Source organism: Ranitomeya variabilis, chromosome 1, assembly GCF_051348905.1.
Source record: "Ranitomeya variabilis isolate aRanVar5 chromosome 1, aRanVar5.hap1, whole genome shotgun sequence".
NCBI classification, from domain to species: domain Eukaryota; kingdom Metazoa; phylum Chordata; class Amphibia; order Anura; family Dendrobatidae; genus Ranitomeya; species Ranitomeya variabilis.
The window spans coordinates 124318764-124334138 of NC_135232.1; the positions used below are offsets into that span (position 1 = coordinate 124318764).

A 15375-nucleotide genomic window follows, 5' to 3' on the forward strand; every position below is an offset into this window, starting at 1 on the left:
GTGACTAGCAAGCATACAGTCTTACACTCATTTCAGTTTTCTTTTCTGTAAAAATTATTGTCCTGTCTTACATGTGCTTTCTACTGCATTAATAATGAGCTGTGAGTCAAATGTGTAATAACAGATGCCAGCTACACTATATCATTGATCAATCACTCTGGCACTGCTGTTGGCACCTCTTGTATATTGCTATGTGTTTATCAGTTGAACCTCTGTGTTAATCTCAGACAAGTACTCTCGTCTTCTTCACTGATGTAGTTATACAACTCATCGCTATCTGAAGTACCGTATTTGTCCAATATTCTGTCTTTCTCTTCCTATCTCTGTTATTGAGCTTTGACCCTTCACATTCTTTCACTATCCTAAATTCACCCTAAACTGGCTGCTGCGTTTCCTGCCTAGAATATTTTGCTCCTGATTGTCTGCGCTATACTATATGATATGATAGCTGGGTTGCACTATGGGGAAGCCTGTTCTGTGGTGCCTGAGGTTATGTCAGCATTCTATAATTGATGCAATCTTGTACAATGTGTAAAAAGGCACTTTGTGATTCATGCAAATCAAATGGCAAATTGATTGAATTCACTGCGACCTGCACAATTGCATCAATGTGATTCAATCATCTCTAATTGCAATGTTACAAAAAGCTCAATTTTCTCCCCAAATCTAACAGGTGCAAACGTACAATACATAATGCCACATTCGTGTTTATAGCAGTATGTCTTGTCTGACATATTCGTCAATTAGATTGTGAGTTCAGCAGAAATGTATTTTTCTCATTGACTTTCCTACCAGGTATTTTTTATTGTTTTTTTTTTTAGTATTCACTGAATCAATGAAAGAAGATGCAGAATGAATCCCCATATGATAGAAAGGATGGAAATATATCTGTTTCCTAAGAACGGAAAATCTTGTCACCTGAATGTCATACGGGATGTTGCTAAGCAATCATGTCTTCATAAGTATAAAAATATGTACATTCTTATAAAAAAAAAATAGCATTGACAAAAAAGTGATGTCCCTTCTGTCATGGGTGCAGGACTGATCTTACTCTCTCCTTAAAGCCATAAAAAGGCAATGAAGGGGAAACCCTGGGTGCAATACATTTTTACTCATGATGGGCAATGAAATCATATTTGTCAACGCACCCAGAAAATGGGTAGACCGTCTTGTCAGTGCCATAAAGCCTCCCAGGCCTTCAAAGGGGGTGTGATTTGTAAAAGGGGCATGGTCTATCTAAATAGAGGTGTGTTAAATAAATAGTGTGGCTTATGTCTCAATCATTTCTATACCAACGCATTAGAACATTTCACTGCAAACATTTTCTAGTAGTTTCTTTTCCAGCTGGGACACATTTCATAGACTAAGGTGGATGCAGGATGCAGATACAACTTTATAGGGCAATCGCACCTAATTGGCCTTGGGCAACAAGCAAAAATCATTGGCTCGGCAATGCCAATGTTTCACTAGATTCCAGAAAAAATGGTGTAGTGAGAAAGAAGGAATAGACTGCCAGTCTGATAACAGTTAGACATTAAACTGACAATTAGACAGGTAGACATATGTCTAGGAGATATGGAGAAGGAACAATCGGCAAAGAAGACGGGTGTTTCACATATCATTGTCACCGGCTCACAAAAGGAATTCCTCTTGATCAAAGGAGAGCCGAAATTGAAGCGCAGTAGCTGTAAATGCTGAGATTTAAACAAGCAGATGGTAGAAACAGTGGGAACAATAGTATCACTAATATAGAGAGACAGAGAAAAGAGACGTAGTAACAGATTATGATTTATTCAATGGTGGAATGGTGAAAGAAACCTGTGTATAAAAGGAATAAACGCTGAAATGTGGAAGTAGAATAACGTAAAGCACTTCCCACAACTAATACCTAATAGCTATAGGGTGATTTATAATTCTGGAGACTGTGCAAAGATAACAGCTGACATGTCCAATGGGTCGTAGACTGAAAGCAAGCCATTCATCTCAGAGCAATCAATTGGTGACTGCTGTAACAAACAGGAATGTCTTACCTGAATCCAAGGCCACCGGTCATTTTCAGCTGAAGTCCAAGCATTTACTAGACCCTTTTTATTTAGCCTTGCAAAATATGGGTACCACTTTTGTAATCCAAAAAGAGCTCTGTGAGTTGAGGATGCCGTTATTTGCTGGTTAGAGATAATCCCTCCTTCCATCCCAAGCGGTCCAGAGCATCCTGGTAATTAAAAAAGGCAAGACATCAATTATACATATATGCCTAATTATTTGGATTGATAAGTAGGAATTATTATGGGATTATTAAAAGTTGGCTATTATTTCAAAATGTTTGTTAAAACATTCAACTGCTTGTTATCAAAATTGTGCACCATTCCCCTGACAATTACCTTTTATTGTTTGCTGCCTAGAATATTGGCTACAGCTGCTGTATATCAACAGTGGCTGAACACGCGCAGGCATGGCGGTGCCATTTTCAAGTGGATTTTTTTAAAAATATCAGGATAACCTCGACTATAATAAGGTGCAGGTGCAATCGCTGGCGCCTGACTGCAGAAGGGTTTTTTATTATTTTTAGTATGATTATATAATATTCATTATGCAAACTATGGGGCAGGTCAATGAGTGGTCAGTGACCTGTCAGAAGCCATACGGATGAATTACCTAAGCACAGCACCACATTGAGACCCCCCACAGGCCGCCCCGGAGCAAGAACATATCATTAACTCAATAATGAAAATAAAGATTAAACAACAACCACAAGCCGAATTTCATCACCCAAGGCATCAATTTAATCAGTATAACAGTGCCAACCTGACACTGTCTGTAGGTTACTGTTCACAATCCTGCTGACAGGTTTCCTTTAATAAAAACCAGCATTAATCTGAAATTCTTCATCTGAGTGCGATTGATTTTCTACAGTCTACAGCTTAGGCCTCCCAGTTCAACCTGCACCCCCTCATCAATGCTGAGTGCACACCAGATCACTCTCCTTATGTACACATGACAGCTTATTCTGAATAGTTACTTCAAAGTACGGTTACCCTTTAAGCTGGAGACACACTTTACATAGCTCTTGTCTGGTCTCTTATTCAGTTGATACCTACTCCATCCTGCCAAAATCAGTAGGTTTGGCCAACACTAATCCAATATTTATTACCACGCTAAGTGTATGTGCACAGAATGTATTTTAAACTCGCGTGACCCCAGCAAGTTTGCAGGTGGAACTTGTTTCAGGGAACATAGACTTTTTTGTAGTGCAGTTTTTTAAATGCTATAAAAGACGCCATGTGTCTTCCATCTCTCTTTTTAGGATCCCCATAAACTTCCTTACTTAATTTGTAGCATCTTCCAAGCAGAATACACCAGAAAAATGGTCAGGTAATTTCTTTTGAAACCTTCTCAGCTTTGGAAATCTTAAGCACTTAAAATACAATCAAAAGCTTGAACATAAGTGCAGAAAGTAATTTTGCCATACAAATGCATATGTTCAATCTTTGAGCATTTTAGAGCCTTTTTCAGGCAGGTTTCAGAGCAGGCCCACCTGAAAAAGACATCATATCCATATACCCTTACACTTCCTTCTTCATCGTGAATCTGTATTTTGTGAAGAAGCTCAATTTTTGGTATGTTTTTTTCCCATTAAGCCAAGTGATAAGACAGAAAATTACAACAAAGATAATTTAATAGCTTACTAGATGAGTGTTTTTTCTTAGTTCTTATGCACTACTATATATTGTTCAGGATTAGACACATATAGGACACAATCACTGCATTTGGGTCTATTAACATTGTGTTACTAGGCGCGCAAGATGTAGTTAAAGTCCCTGGTAATTACCAACATAAATGGAAGACGCACAGGTTTGCACATTACCAAGCATAATAAATGTGGGTTAATAAATGTGTTTTGTAATTAGATTTCAGTCATGATTTACTATTTCATTTATAACAATAATAAGAATAACAGAATTTTCCATTTGAAGAATTTTCCAATCTTCAACGACAAGTTCATTGTAATGCATGGCGTATTTTACTACACATTATAATTTACACAAATGACACTTAAATTAACATGAATGTTAACACTGATCCAGCTGGCATACTCATAATAAACATGAAAAATGGATAAGCCTATGTAAAATTCTCACATTTGGAATCAATAGCGTCGAGAATGGATTTTACAAGTAGCTTTTATGAGTTGGACATGGCACATAAGTCTAATCCTGTGGTGGATATCTTGCCAGTGCTGCCAGTGGAGCTGCACCAGAACCCAGTGGTGGAGTGGGGTCCATGCAGTGGCAGCTTATAACTAAGCAATTGAACCTGTTTCTTGGGGCCCCGAAGTTATGATGTGGGCCCAATGCCAGATTTGCCTCATCATTAGCAGCACGCTGGACACATAGCATTTCTGCAGCGTTCCTACCAGAAGTAGAAAAAGGCAGCAAAGCCACAGAAAACCACCTTACACTTCTTGCCCATAGCTTGTTCTATGACATAGATGTGTGGAGTGATGATGTCATCATGCCACCTACGTCATTTAGAAATAGGCTTGGAATACCAAGAAGGGGGGTTGTCTTGTGTAGAGATCTCAATGGGAGAAAAGGAGGATTGCAAGCTATGTAATGAATTGGGGCATGAAATTGGATGCTACTATTGAGTTTTAATGAAATAGTGGTGGGGGAAATACTATAGGAGGCTTTACAATGAATTGGGTGTGGGTGTGACAACCCTATGATGGACTTTTAATGAATTTGGGTGGGGAAGGACACTGTCAGGAACTAACAGTGGATTGGGGTGGGGAAGACACCTTCAAGGGCTCTTAATGAATTGAGGTGTAGAGGAGGATGCTCTCAGGGATTTTTAATGAGGTGGGGGTGGAGAAAATTCATTCACACATCTGTGAAAATCATACATTTGAAAATGAGATCACTTTCAGAATTTGTCCTATTCTCAACAGATTTTGAGGATTCGAATAGGACACTGTTATGATCCGGTGACCTTGGAGCCGCATGAAAACTTTCTCTGGAATCGGTGGAACCTGTACTGACCGCAAATCCTGAACTAACACCGCAACTAGAAGTAGCCATGGGGTGTGCCTAACAAATCCTAGAAACCTCGACACAGCTGGAGGACTAAATACCCCTATAGATGGAAATAGGAATGCTATCCTGCCTCAGAGCAGACCCCCAAAGGATAGGCAGCCCCCCACGAATAATGACTGTGAGTAGGAGAAGAATAGACACACGCAGGTAGAAAACAGGATTTAGCAAAAGAGGCCACTGTAGCTAAATAGGAAAGGATAGGTCAGATTACTAGGCGGGCAGTATTAAAACCCTTCCAAAAATATCCACAACAGATAATACAAAAAGTTCCACAATCTAGCTAAAGACATGGAATGTATATCTGCCACTCCAGAGAATCCAGCAACACTGAGAAAATACTGACACAATCTAAGCTGGACAAGAAAACACAAAGAATAGCACTGAATTGTGAAGCACACAGCATGTGTGCCACAGGAAAAAAAAACCAGACACTTATCTTTGCTGATTTGGCAGAAAGACAAGAGGAACCAGGCAGAAGTCTAACACCTCCCAACAACAATTGACAACTGGCAAGGACTAATGAATCCTGCACACCTAAATACCCCAGTCAGAACTGCAATCAGCAGACACACCTGACCAGGACTGCAACCCAGGGACAACTGCATTACCACCTACTACCACCGGAGGGAACCCAAAAGCAGAATTCACAACAGTACCCTCCCCTTGAAGAGGGGTCACCGAACCCTCACCAGCGCTCCCAGGCCGAACAGGACAAGCCAGATGAAAGGCACGGACCAGATCAGCAGCATGGACATCAGAAGCAAAAACCCAAGAATTATCCTCCTGGCCATAACCCTTCCATTTGACAAGTGTTGTGAAATTGGATTCTGGGCTCCCCCGGTGGCCACTTGTGGAATTTAACTTGTGTGCATCATCCCCTCTGTTCACCTGCTCCTATCAGTATGTGGGAGTCGCTATATAACCTTGCTCCTCTGTCAGTTTCATGCCGGTCAACAATGTAATCAGTAGCCTTTCTGTGCATGTTCCTGCTACTAGACAACTCCCAGCTAAGTTGGACTTTTATCCTTGTGTGTTTTTGCATTTTGTTCCTGTTCACAGCTGCTGTTTCGTTACTGTGTCTGGAAAGCTCTTGTGAGCGGAAATTGCCACTCTGGTGTTATGAGTTAATGCTAGAGTCTTAAAGTAATTTCTGGATGGTGTTTTGAAAGGGTTTTCTGCTGACCATGAAAGTGCCCTTTCTGTCTTCATGCTATCTAGTAAGCGGACCTCGATTTTGCTAAACCTATTTTCATACTACGTTTGTCATTTCATCTTAAATCACCGCCAATATATGTGGGGGCCTCTGTCTGCCTTTTGGGAAAATTTCTCTAGAGGTGAGCCAGGACTGTCTTTTCCTCTGCTAGGATTAGGTAGTTCTCCGGCTGGCGCTGGGCATCTAGGGATAAAAAAACGTAGGCATGCTACCCGGCCACTTCTAGTTGTGCGGCAGGTTTAGTTCATGGTCAGTATAGTTTCCATCTTCCAAGAGCTAGTTCTCATATATGCTGGGCTATGTTCTCTCGCCATTGAGAATCATGACAGTTTGACCGGCCGGAAAAAGGGTTAAATTACTGGCTGAGAAAGGAGAGAAAAAAGAAGTCTGCTACAATTTTTTTTTTTTTTTTTTTCCCTCTAGTTCTGAGTGTGCTCTTAATTGAATCACTTGCTAGTCTGCCTATACTGCAGCCTTCCTCTCTTCCTCTCCTTCTAATCCTTGAATGGCTCTGTGTTCACCTGTTTCAAATGGATCTTCAGAGTGTAGCTACAGGTTTGAATAATCTCGCCACAAAGGTACAAAATTTGCAAGATTTTGTTGTTCATGCACCTATGTCTGAGCCTAGAATTCCTTTGCCTGAATTCTTCTCGGGGAATAGATCTCACTTTCAAAATTTTAAAAATAATTGTAAATTGTTTTTGTCCCTGAAGTCTCGCTCTGCCGGAGACCCTGCACAGCAGGTCAGGATTGTAATTTCCTTGCTCCGGGGCGACCCTCAAGACTGGGCTTTTGCATTGGCACCAGGGGATCCTGCGTTGCTCAATGTGGATGCGTTTTTTCTGGCCTTGGGGTTGCTTTATGAGGAACCTCATTTAGAGCTTCAGGCGGAAAAGGCCTTGATGTCCTTGTCTCAGGGGCAAGATGAAGCTGAAATATACTGCCAAAAATTCCGCAAATGGTCTGTGCTTACTCAGTGGAATGAGTGCGCCCTGGCGGCGATTTTCAGAGAAGGTCTCTCTGATGCCATTAAGGATGTTATGGTGGGGTTCCCTGTGCCTGCGAGTCTGAATGAGTCCATGACGATGGCTATTCAGATCGATAGGCGTCTGCGGGAGCGCAAACCTGTGCACCATTTGGCGGTGTCTACTGAGAAAACGCCAGAAAATATGCAATGTGATAGAATTCTGTCCAGAAGCGAGCGGCAGAATTTTAGACGAAAAAATGGGTTGTGCTTCTATTGTGGTGATTCAACTCATGTTATATCAGCATGCTTTAAGCGTACTAAGAAGCCTGACAAGTCTGTTTCAATTAGCACTTTACAGTCTAAGTTTATTCTATCTGTGACCCTGATTTGTTCTTTGTCATCTATTACCGCGGACGCCTATGTCGACTCTGGCGCTGCTTTGAGTCTTATGGATTGGTCCTTTGCCAAACGCTGTGGGTATGATTTGGAGCCATTGGAGGCTCCGATACCTCTGAAAGGGATTGACTCCACCCCATTGGCTAGTAATAAACCACAATACTGGACACAAGTGACTATGCGTGTTAATCCGGATCACCAGGAGGTTATTCGCTTTCTGGTGCTGTATAATCTGCATGATGTTTTGGTGCTGGGATTGCCATGGCTGCAATCTCATAACCCAGTCCTCGACTGGAGAGCTATGTCTGTGTTAAGCTGGGGATGTAAAGGAACTCATGGGGATGTACCTTTGGTTTCCATTTCATCATCTATTCCCTCTGAGATTCCTGAATTCTTGTCTGACTTTCGTGACGTTTTTGAAGAACCCAAGGTTGGTTCACTGCCTCCGCACCGGGAGTGCGATTGTGCCATAGACTTGATCCCGGGTAGTAAATACCCTAAGGGTCGTTTATTTAATCTGTCTGTGCCTGAACACGCTGCTATGCGAGAATATATAAAGGAGTCCTTGGAAAAGGGACATATTCGTCCTTCGTCATCTCCCTTAGGAGCCGTTTTTTTCTTTGTGTCTAAGAAAGACGGCTCTTTGAGGCCGTGTATTGATTATCGACTTTTGAATAAAATCACGGTTAAATATCAATATCCGTTACCACTGCTTACTGATTTGTTTGCTCGTATAAAGGGGGCCAAGTGGTTCTCTAAGATTGATCTCCGTGGGGCGTATAATTTGGTGCGAATCAAGCAGGGGGATGAGTGGAAAACCGCATTTAATACGTCCGAGGGCCATTTTGAGTATTTGGTGATGCCTTTTGGTCTTTCAAATGCCCCTTCAGTCTTCCAGTCCTTTATGCATGACATTTTCCGCGATTATTTGGATAAATTTATGATTGTGTATCTGGATGATATTCTGATTTTTTCGGATGACTGGGACTCTCATGTCCAGCAGGTCAGGAGGGTTTTTCAGGTTTTGCGGTCTAATTCCTTGTGTGTGAAGGGTTCTAAGTGTGTTTTTGGGGTTCAGAAGATTTCCTTCTTGGGATACATTTTTTCCCCCTCTTCCATCGAGATGGATCCTGTCAAGGTTCAGGCTATTGGTGATTGGACGCAACCCTCTTCTCTTAAGAGTCTTCAGAAATTTTTGGGCTTTGCTAACTTTTATCGTCGATTTATTGCTGGTTTTTCTGATGTTGTAAAACCATTGACTGATTTGACTAAGAAGAGTGCTGATGTTGCTGATTGGTCCCCTGATGCTGTGGAGGCCTTTCGGGAGCTCAAGCGCCGCTTTTCTTCCGCCCCAGTGTTGCGTCAGCCTGATGTTGCTCTTCCTTTTCAGGTTGAGGTCGACGCTTCTGAAATCGGAGCTGGGGCGGTGTTGTCGCAGAGAAGTTCCGACTGCTCCGTGATGAGACCTTGTGCTTTTTTTTCCCGTAAATTTTCGCCCGCCGAGCGGAATTATGATATTGGGAATCGGGAGCTTTTGGCCATGAAGTGGGCTTTTGAGGAGTGGCGTCACTGGCTTGAGGGGGCCAGACATCAGGTGGTGGTATTGACTGACCACAAAAATTTAATTTACCTTGAGTCTGCCAGGCGCCTGAATCCTAGACAAGCGCGCTGGTCGTTGTTTTTCTCTCGGTTTAATTTTGTGGTGTCTTACCTACCGGGTTCTAAGAATGTTAAGGCGGATGCCCTTTCTAGGAGTTTTGAGCCTGACTCCCCTGGTAATTCTGAGCCCACAGGTATCCTTAAAGATGGAGTGATATTGTCTGCCGTTTCTCCAGACCTGCGGCGGGCCTTGCAGGAGTTTCAGGCGGATAGACCTGATCGTTGCCCACCTGGTAGACTGTTTGTTCCTGATGATTGGACCAGTAGAGTCATCTCTGAGGTTCATTCTTCTGCGTTGGCAGGTCATCCTGGAATCTTTGGTACCAGGGATTTGGTGGCAAGGTCCTTCTGGTGGCCTTCCCTGTCACGAGATGTGCGAGGCTTTGTGCAGTCTTGTGACGTTTGCGCTCGGGCCAAGCCTTGTTGTTCTCGGGCTAGTGGATTGTTGTTACCCTTGCCTATCCCGAAGAGGCCTTGGACGCACATCTCGATGGATTTTATTTTGGATCTGCCTGTTTCTCAGAAGATGTCTGTCATCTGGGTGGTGTGTGACCGTTTCTCTAAGATGGTCCATCTGGTTCCCTTGCCTAAGTTGCCTTCTTCTTCCGAGTTGGTTCCTCTGTTTTTTCAAAATGTTGTTCGTTTGCATGGTATTCCGGAGAATATAGTTTCTGACAGAGGGACCCAATTCGTGTCTAGATTTTGGCAGGCATTCTGTGCTAGGATGGGCATAGATTTGTCTTTTTCGTCTGCTTTCCATCCTCAGACTAATGGCCAGACCGAGCGGACTAATCAGACCTTGGAGACATATTTGAGGTGTTTTGTGTCTGCGGATCAGGATGATTGGGTTGCTTTTTTGCCTTTGGCGGAGTTCGCCCTCAATAATCGGGCCAGCTCTGCCACCTTGGTGTCCCCGTTTTTCTGTAATTTGGGGTTTCATCCTCGATTTTCCTCCGGTCAAGTGGAATCTTCGGATTGTCCTGGAGTGGATGCTGTGGTGGAGAGGTTGCATCAGATTTGGGGGCAGGTGGTGGACAATTTGAAGTTGTCCCAGGAGAAGACTCAGCTTTTTGCCAACCGCCGTCGTCGTGTTGGTCCTCGGCTTTGTGTTGGGGACTTGGTGTGGTTGTCTTCTCATTTTGTCCCTATGAGGGTTTCTTCTCCTAAGTTTAAGCCTCGGTTCATCGGCCTGTACAAGATATTGGAGATTCTTAACCCTGTGTCCTTCCGTTTGGACCTCCCTGCATCCTTTTCTATTCATAATGTTTTTCATCGGTCATTGTTGCGCAGGTATGAGGTACCAGCTGTGCCTTCCGTTGAGCCTCCTGCTCCGGTGTTGGTTGAGGGTGAGTTGGAGTACGTTGTGGAAAAGATCTTGGACTCTCGTGTTTCCAGACGGAAACTCCAGTATCTGGTCAAATGGAAGGGATACGGTCAGGAGGATAATTCTTGGGTCACTGCCTCTGATGTTCATGCCTCCGATCTTGTCCGTGCCTTTCATAGGGCTCATCCTGATCGCCCTGGTGGTTCTGGTGAGGGTTCGGTGCCCCCTCCTTGAGGGGGGGGTACTGTTGTGAAATTGGATTCTGGGCTCCCCCGGTGGCCACTTGTGGAATTTAACTTGTGTGCATCATCCCCTCTGTTCACCTGCTCCTATCAGTATGTGGGAGTCGCTATATAACCTTGCTCCTCTGTCAGTTTCATGCCGGTCAACAATGTAATCAGTAGCCTTTCCGTGCATGTTCCTGCTACTAGACAACTCCCAGCTAAGTTGGACTTTTATCCTTGTGTGTTTTTGCATTTTGTTCCTGTTCACAGCTGCTGTTTCGTTACTGTGTCTGGAAAGCTCTTGTGAGCGGAAATTGCCACTCTGGTGTTATGAGTTAATGCTAGAGTCTTAAAGTAATTTCTGGATGGTGTTTTGAAAGGGTTTTCTGCTGACCATGAAAGTGCCCTTTCTGTCTTCATGCTATCTAGTAAGCGGACCTCGATTTTGCTAAACCTATTTTCATACTACGTTTGTCATTTCATCTTAAATCACCGCCAATATATGTGGGGGCCTCTGTCTGCCTTTTGGGAAAATTTCTCTAGAGGTGAGCCAGGACTGTCTTTTCCTCTGCTAGGATTAGGTAGTTCTCCGGCTGGCGCTGGGCATCTAGGGATAAAAAAACGTAGGCATGCTACCCGGCCACTTCTAGTTGTGCGGCAGGTTTAGTTCATGGTCAGTATAGTTTCCATCTTCCAAGAGCTAGTTCTCATATATGCTGGGCTATGTTCTCTCGCCATTGAGAATCATGACAGACAAGGTACTGAAGCCTCCGCCTCGAAAAATGAGAATCCAAAATCTTCTCAACCACATACTCCAACTCCCCATCAACCAAAACAGGGTCCGGAGGATCAACAGAGGGCACAACGGGCACCACATATTTCCGCAATAAAGATCTATGGAAGACATTATGGATAGCAAAAGAGGCCGGAAGCGCCAATCGAAAAGACACCGGATTAATAATCTCAGAAATCCTATAAGGACCAATAAACTGAGGCTTAAACTTAGGGGAAGAGACCTTCATAGGAACATGACGGGAAGACAACCAAACCAAATCCCCAACCCGAAGCCGGGAACCAACACACCGACGACGGTTAGCAAAATGTTGAGCCTCCTTCTGAGACAACACCAAATTGTCCACCACTTGAGCCCAAATCTGCTGTAACCTGTCAACCACAGAATCCACACCAGGACAGTCAGAAGGCTCAACCTGCCCAGAAGAAAAATGAGGATAAAAACCAAAATTACAGAAAAAAGGCAAAACCAAAGTAGCCGAACTAGCCCGATTATTAAGGGCAAACTCGGCCAATGGCAAAAAGGCCACCCAATCATCCTGATCGGCAGACACAAAGCATCTCAAATAAGTCTCCAAAGTCTGATTACTTCGCTCGGTCTGGCCATTTGTCTGAGGATAAAATGCAGAAGAAAAAGACAAATCAATGCCCAGCCTAGCACAAAAGGCCCACCAATACCTAGAAACAAACTGGGAACCTCTGTCAGACACTGTTATGATCCGGTGACCTTGGAGCCGCATGAAAACTTTCTCTGGAGTCGGTGGAACCTGTACTGACTGCAAATCCTGAACTAACACCGCTACTAGAAGTAGCCGTGGGGTGTGCCTAACAAACCCTAGACACCTTGACACAGCCGGAGGACTAAATACCCCTATAGATGGAAATAGGAATGCTATCCTGCCTCAGAGCAGACCTCCAAAGGATAGGCAGCCCCCCACGAATAATGACTGTGAGTAGGAGAAGAATAGACACACGCAGGTAGAAAACAGGATTTAGCAAAAGAGGCCACTCTAGCTAAATAGGAAAGGATAGGACAGATTACTAGGCGGTCAGTATTAAAACCCTTCCAAAAATATCCACAACAGATAATACAAAAAGTTCCACAATCTAGCTAAAGACATGGAATGTATATCTGCCACTCCAGAGAATCCAGCAAGACTGAGAAAATACTGACACAATCTAAGCTGGACAAGAAAACACAAAGAATAGCACTGAATTGTGAAGCACACAGCATGTGTGCCACAGGAAAAAAAAAACTAGACACTTATCTTTGCTGATTTGGCAGAAAGACAGGAGGAACCAGGCAGAAGTCCAACACCTCCCAACAACAATTGACAACTGGCAAGGACTAATGAATCCTGCACACCTAAATACCCCAGTCAGAACTGCAATCAGCAGACACACCTGACCAGGACTGCAACCCAGGGACAAATGCATTATCACCTACTACCACCGGAGGGAACCCAAAAGCAGAATTTACAACAGGACAGACTCAATAAGTCTGTGTGCTGACTGACAAAAAGTCAGCCAGCACATTGACATTTCAAACGAGCATGTGAATCCAGCCTTACTATTTAAGCACCGAACCTTAGAATGTAGTATACTCGCTTGCTATGTGCAGCACCATACTTTAATAATTTACTTTCTTGCTATGTTTAGCACTGTACCATATTACATAGTTTTCTCTGCTATTATGAATAGCACCATTACTTATTACATAGTATCCTCTCTAGTTATGCACAGCACCACCCCTTATTACATAGTATCCTCTCTAGTTTTGTATGGCACTATCCCTTGTTACAAGCTCAGCATATTCTGGATGCTCGGCTGAGCAGTCACATCATGCCACCACCACTCAGCAATGCATCCAGATGTAGCAGAGTTGGAGCATGTTGCCGGACACATGGATTATCGGTGGACAAGTGAGAATACTGTGATTTTTTATTTTTATTTTTACATTAATAAATGGGTAAACTGGAGGAACAGGGAGTGTTTTTTTTTCAATGAAAGGACTTTTTTCTGTGTTTATATCAGTTAAAGGACTTTTCCTGTGTCTTTATTACTTTTGATTACAGTGTTAGTAATGGGGTTGTCTGATACACGCCTCTCCACTACTAACACTTGGGCATGATGTCAGTGGACACAAAACAGCTGACATTAACCCAAAACTATTAAACCACTTGCCGCCGCACCAGGGCAAGTGAGAAGAGCCTTGCAAAGTGTCAGAATTGGCAGATCTATTAGTTGCGCCTTTTCTGAGATGGCTGCTAATTTTAGGCCAGGAAGGCCAATATCCAGCTGTCTTCTTTAGATTGGCCGGTTATCAAAAATTTTGGGGGGACCGCACATCGTTTTTTTTAAATTATTTATTTAAATAATTTTAAAAAAATGCGTAGGGACTCCTCTACTTTTGATAACCAGCCAACACAAAGCTGACAGCTTGGAGATGCAGCCCACAGCTGTTGGCTTTGCCTGCACTGGTAATCAAAAGTAGACAAGACTCCAAGTCTTTTTTTTTTTTACACAGTGTGCCTGCCAGTTACAGCCATGCCATTACTTGACATAGCTATAAGTAAGCCAAAAGTGCACACACAGGAAAGCAGGTTGATTGACTGTGCTGCAGCCTTTCAACAAGCTTTGTTCGGGCTTCCAAACCTGAACAGGGACATGGACTTCCAGAAGAAGTTTAATTTCTTTGTCCGTGTTCAGACACTTACATATTCGGTACTGACCCCAAGCATTACCGTTCGGGTTCGCCCATCTCGATTAAATTGCTCAAAGAGAAGAAATGCTGCTAAATACACAGGAATCCCTGGGTTTGAGTATTGACACACCCTCTCTTTATTAGGGATCCTTCAGATCAGATGTCCGTGATCATCGGTCCAATCTTGGATCACAATGCACGGACTGACCATGTGTCTCCCGACTCAGAGAATGACAGCGTCACATACAGTACTTCTTTTAGGCTGTCATGCTTCGGGTCGGGAGACACACTGCCAGTCTGTGCATTGCAATCCAGGATTGGACCGATGATCACAGACATCTGAAGGAGCCCATACTTAGAGTCCTCTCTTGTTACATATAAAATAAAATGACTTCTGATACAGCAGCATCTGACCAGAAGGCCAGTCCATCAGCCTCCTAGAAAAAGTTTTTTGTGCATTCCGTCAGCAGTCATTTTATATTCCATTAACAAGAGAGGATGCAATTAAAGAGAGCACTATGAATAACGAAAAAATTATGTAAGGGATGATGCTTTGCATAACAAGAGTTGATACTATGTAATAATGGGACAGTGCTATACATAACAAGATGAAACCATGTAATAATAGACATCATATATAACAATAAAGGATGTTATGTAATAAGTAATGGCACTGTACAAAACTAGAAAGGATGCTAGCTAATAAGAGACATTGCTATAAATAAGAGAGAAAACTATGAAATGTATATACATACACAAACAATCTATATAATCTACATATATCTGGATCATCATGAAGGGAGAGGGGCACACTTACACTTCCTGCACAAGGGCCCAAAGCCATCAATGTAAACCCACGGTCTAATCATAAGGGTCACACCACTGTAACCATAGTACAAGGGTCCCAGTGCTAAAGTTGCCATATACTTTTGCACTGGTTAATTCTCCATAGCCATATATGGTTGGACCTTGGACTGATCAAGTTGATATGCCATAAGTTATT

At 43.0% G+C, this 15375-nt stretch overlaps 1 protein-coding gene across 1 annotated transcript in view; it reads right to left on the reverse strand.

Annotated features, from left to right (window-relative positions):
- Positions 1-15375, reverse strand: part of EDIL3 (EGF like and discoidin domains 3) — a 956986-nt gene that overhangs the window by 335967 nt on the left and 605644 nt on the right. Inside the window, exon 5 of the mRNA XM_077288684.1 lies at positions 2031-2212. Coding sequence (XP_077144799.1) covers positions 2031-2212 — 182 coding nt within the window. The remainder of the gene's footprint in view (positions 1-2030; positions 2213-15375) is intronic.